Below are 4760 nucleotides of genomic sequence, written 5' to 3' on the forward strand. Positions count from 1 at the left end.
ACCGTGCGTCGTAGGTAACAATTTCTCCAATTTTACACTTACTACATTCATTCGCGACACAAACAACAACACTTGTAATTATTTCAATTCAGAATATACAGGGTGAGTCACCAATGTCATTTTTTTGGAGATATCAAGGTCACCTTGACTTTTTTAAATGGAACCACCCTTTTTTAAACACCTACAATGATAGTCCCTTTCATTAGGAATTCAGTGACTATAATTAGTCCAAGGTCATTCAAGGTCAAGGACAGAAAAAACGTATAAAACTAAAATATGGAAGACATAATTACCGGAAAGAACGTACCTGACTCAAGTTGGTCAGAAGCCAAAAGGCAGGAATGGGAACTTCTTGACACAAAAGTGCAAAAGGCAATAATCTTGTCGATTGATAGAAAAATGCTAATGCATCTCCTAAATTGTAAAACTTCAAGAGAGATGCTTGATAAATTAACATCGATATACGGGAAGGATACCGAACAAAAGAAGTGTGCACTGCTACAAGAATTTTTCAACTATTCTTTCGTAAAAGAGAGTGATATAGCAACACACGTGAGCACCCTTGAAAATCTGCCTTGTAGATTACATTCATTAAATCAAACGATAGATGACACAATGCTAATCACAAAAATACTAGCCACGTTACCTGCTCAATACGTACATTTCGCTAGTGCTTGGGATTCCACGCCATTAGCAGAAAAAACGTTAAGTAATCTTATAGCTAGATTGCAACGTGAGGAAAACCGGTTAAAATTAGAGGAAACCGCGCAAGAAAATCTGGCCTTCAAGTCGTCAATTAAAAAATGCTACAAATGTAATGGTCTTAATCATATAGCAAAGTATTGTAGGCAAAAATCAGCAGAACGTAATTATTTCAAAGACAGAATCGAGGAAAAACCTAAAACAAATACGGGAAATCACTCAAGAAATAATCAGAGGTGCAGTATCTGTAAAAAAACCAACCACGCTGAGAGAGATTGTTATTTTAGGAAAAATAAAACTGCAGCAACAGGTAGATATACTGATGAAAAGGTATGTTTCTTTGTTAATAATAATATAAAAACGAATGGATGGGTAATCGACTCAGGAGCTTCAAATCATACGATTAACGATATTAATCAGCTAACAAACGTAAAAATCGTTAATAACGACATTTCTACCGCAAAAAAGTCCGTAAAAATGGAAGGTAAATGCATAGGTGAAGTCGTAACTGAGAACTGTATATTAAAAAATGTAATATTAATTCCAGAGGGATCACTTCAAATTCCTTGAAGGATCACGAAGTCAGAACGGGCTGTACGTCATAGACATGAAAAAAACAAACACCTTGGAAAGTCTGTTGACAACAAACAGAGACACCATACAATGGCACCGAAAATTAGGACACCTCAGCTTCGCAAACATGCAAAAACTAATAAATATAAGCGAAGGTATGAATTCAATATCTAAATTCAATAATAATCCGGAAATTTGCGATATATGCATAAAGGCTAAGCAAACACGCAATCCATTTAACGGAGAGAGAGATAGAGCGTCGAAACCTTTGGAAATTATCCATACAGACGTATGTGGTCCCATAGAACCCACCACTTGGGATGGGATGAAATACTTTATAACTTTTCTCGACGACTTTACTCACTTTGCTGCCGTTTTTCCCATAAGGGGTAAACACGAGGTAACCGAAATAGTAAAATCATACTTAAAACAGTGTCAAGCAAAATGGGAGAGGAAAGTAGTAAAACTAAGGTGCGATAATGGCAGAGAATACGCCAACAAAGAATTACAGGATTGGTGCAAAAATAATGGAACAATCTTAGACTTTACAGTACCGTATTCGCCGCAGCTAAACGGTAAAGCAGAAAGGCTGAATCGTACTATTTTAGAAAAAGCTCTATCGTTAGATTCAAAAATAAATAAAGTAATGTGGGGTGAAGCAGTTCGAACGGCAATATATCTAATAAATAGAAGTCCTACAACTACAAGCGATAAAACGCAAGCAGAAAATTGGATAAAGAAAAAACCTGATCTTACTAATTTACAAATCTTTGGCTGTGACGCCCACGCAAAAGAACTGGGATATTTAAAGAAATTAGACGAAAGAAGTAAAAAATATACTATGGTAGGATATTCCACCAATGGATACCGCCTATGGGACGAATATAAAAAAAGAATAATAATTGTAAGAGACGTAATATTCAAAAATACCAGCGAAACTGAAGAGGAGCCAATTAACGAAAGTAAAACCTCAAGAGCAATAATTAGGACAGAACACAATGAAATTAATGATGTACTGAATACTAACAAGCAACTTGCAGACTTACTAACAAAACAGCTAAGTAATGTAAAATTCGAACAATGTAAAAATAATCTAGTATGTACGATATAACTGTTGTTTATATAAGTATAGTTTAGGATAAGTATTGTTGTTAAAAGAAGAAAAAAGTAAACAAGTGTTTCCTCTGCAATAATCACAAGAACTTACAGTTAAGAGGAAGTGTTTATATATACACATATATACTTGTAACTGTAAGCTATCGATAAGGTAGAAATCAATGTAATACCTGTCTAACGACATCTATACAATTATAAACATAATACTGACACGCGTCTGAACAGCGCACACGCGTTGACCTGATCAGTCGCTCTAGGACCTTCCTACTATAAACATACTTAAAAGTAAGACTACGTTGTTGTACATTCACATCCACTGCCATATCCTTATACCTAATTATAACAGAGACACGATATAACTGTTTAATACGAGTTTGCATAAAATTGCCCTAAATTGCTTGTTCGAATTTTTTGAAACTGGAACACTATCGATATTGAAAATTAATCGAATTGTTAAAGTTTCTTTGATTTCAAGAAATATACCTATTTCAGTTTGTTACAAGTTTAATAGATGCTCATTTATAGCGGACACAATATTTGATGATCGTTTAGTTTTCAACCGAGTGCGGGAATCGCACGGAATTTTGTATTCTGGAAAAATATCCTTCGAACCCTTTAATAAATTACTTGGTTGAGAATGATTGATGTTATTGTTGAGGTTGAGATGTTCCGGGGTATTCGGGGAGACACTTGGTACGCGTAGTGTAAACTACATTTATTCATAACGATATGCACTCCATAGCATAACACGAAAGGTAAACGATCGATAGCAAACACAAGACAAACATCTTCACGAGATGCGAACTTGTTTTTCCCGCCGCGCCAGCTCGTGCACGTTCGGCCGCGCTCGGCTGGGCATGCGCGTGACCCCAACAGTTATTTCCCAGAAATCATGTTTTTAAAAAAGTAATTGTGACGTCACGCGACGTGTGCGTAGTTTTAAGTCATCATATTGTTTTGTATTATATTGTTCTATACTCATAGCCGCTAAGTACACAACCATTGTAACACAAACACGATAGAACATAAGAACAATCCGATAGTTGAGTTACCAATCCACCTTACCATCACACGCACCTTCCCGCTAAACACCTCACCCTAAACCGCGCGACGACGATCGATAGTACGTCATCGCGTCCAGCGATCCCCACTCCGAGCGTTAATGCCTCCTACTCCACCATTCATTCATGCCCAGACTCACCCCCGCTCCACTGACCCACTCCGAACCGAAGGAGCCGAGTGTGGCCCATAATTAATTGATTAGTTCGTTCTGTCCTGAACTCCACCGCAAGACGACGTCTCTTGAAGCTCTTCCGCCTTCCCATTCCACGTCTTATTTCAAGCTTTGCAATTTCTTTCGCGTACTATAATTAAACCATAAGTGCAAGGTGTATATATACACAGTTTCGTTATATTAAATAATCATTATATTAACCACGTCTCGATTTAATCAAATCCCCACCATACGTCGTATCTGATTTCGCCAATTGTCATTTCCGATATCCGTATTAAATCTGTGTTCTCTTCCGTACGTCTGCAGCCTATCAGTGGCTCGGTACACCCTCCGAGAAAACAGATTGTTTATTGAACTGAATCTGTGTTCTTATCCGTACCCTCGTAGCCCACCAGTGGCCCGGTACGCCTTCGAGAACCAGATTTTTCCATTGATTTCGTAGTTGTTTTAGTTCGCGTACATTGTTCTATTGAGAAATCACATGCCTCGTCGCGCTGGCCGGAAATATCAGCTGCGGAAGCTCGCCCGTGAGTACGGCCTAGCAGCGGCAGGTCAGGACCAGTTCGTGCGGTTGCTGGGCGCGGAAGGGGCCCTGACGATCGCCCGCCTAACTAATTTTTCCGGGAAAGTGCGCGTCGTGACCGGTCAACGAGAGCAGATCCCCTGGAGGCCGCCCGCCCGGATCACGCTGGCTCCTGTCGACCGTAGCCGAGAGAGGGCCCAGTCTCAGCCCCTCGAGCACCCAGAGGAGCCTCTTCCACGGGACGACCAGCGTCCGCAACACCGAGCTTGGGCAACACGACCAGCGAGCATCGTCCGAAGGAGACTAGCCCGGTGAGAGTCAGCCGAAGGGGTTTGGTCCGCCGAGTGTCGGCCAAATATTACGCGGGTCCGAAAGTCTCGTGTCCCGAGGCAGACACGGTTATACTCGCCGTGTGGACTCAAAAGCTGAACTATTATTATTGGCGTCCTGTCCGCGACCTCGTGATTCGCGCGATCGACCGCGGGACGTAAAAATGTTTAATTTTAATTTTAATTTTAATGTCTACTTTGAATGTTATAATAAATATTAACAATAACAATAAAATATTGCTTTATTCATTAAAATTTATTTTATTTTAATTAACATTTATGA

The 4760-nt window shown here is 39.6% G+C and overlaps 1 protein-coding gene across 1 annotated transcript; it reads left to right on the forward strand.

Moving 5' to 3' along the window:
* The first annotated feature begins 276 nt into the window (after positions 1-276).
* LOC143365100 (uncharacterized) lies at positions 277-2916 on the forward strand. The gene is made up of 3 exons (XM_076805046.1): positions 277-1032; positions 1250-2341; positions 2884-2916. Exons 1-3 carry the CDS (start codon positions 277-279, stop codon positions 2914-2916), a joined length of 1881 nt encoding a protein of 626 aa, XP_076661161.1.
* The last annotated feature ends 1844 nt before the right edge of the window (positions 2917-4760 follow it).

The sequence above is a fragment of the Halictus rubicundus genome, unplaced genomic scaffold, assembly GCF_050948215.1.
Source record: "Halictus rubicundus isolate RS-2024b unplaced genomic scaffold, iyHalRubi1_principal scaffold1322, whole genome shotgun sequence".
Taxonomy (NCBI): domain Eukaryota; kingdom Metazoa; phylum Arthropoda; class Insecta; order Hymenoptera; family Halictidae; genus Halictus; species Halictus rubicundus.

What these genes read in the sequence shown, in the direction of transcription:
- LOC143365100 (XM_076805046.1), top strand. Translation starts at nt 277, where the DNA reads ATGGAAGACATAATTACCGGAAAGAACGTACCTGACTCAAGTTGGTCA. An exon ending in GTAGATATACTGATGAAAAG is followed by an intron (nt 1,033 to 1,249) that starts GTATGTTTCTTT and finishes TATTAATTCCAG; the next exon opens with AGGGATCACTTCAAATTCCT. An exon ending in TAACAAAACAGCTAAGTAAT is followed by an intron (nt 2,342 to 2,883) that starts GTAAAATTCGAA and finishes TACCTATTTCAG; the next exon opens with TTTGTTACAAGTTTAATAGA.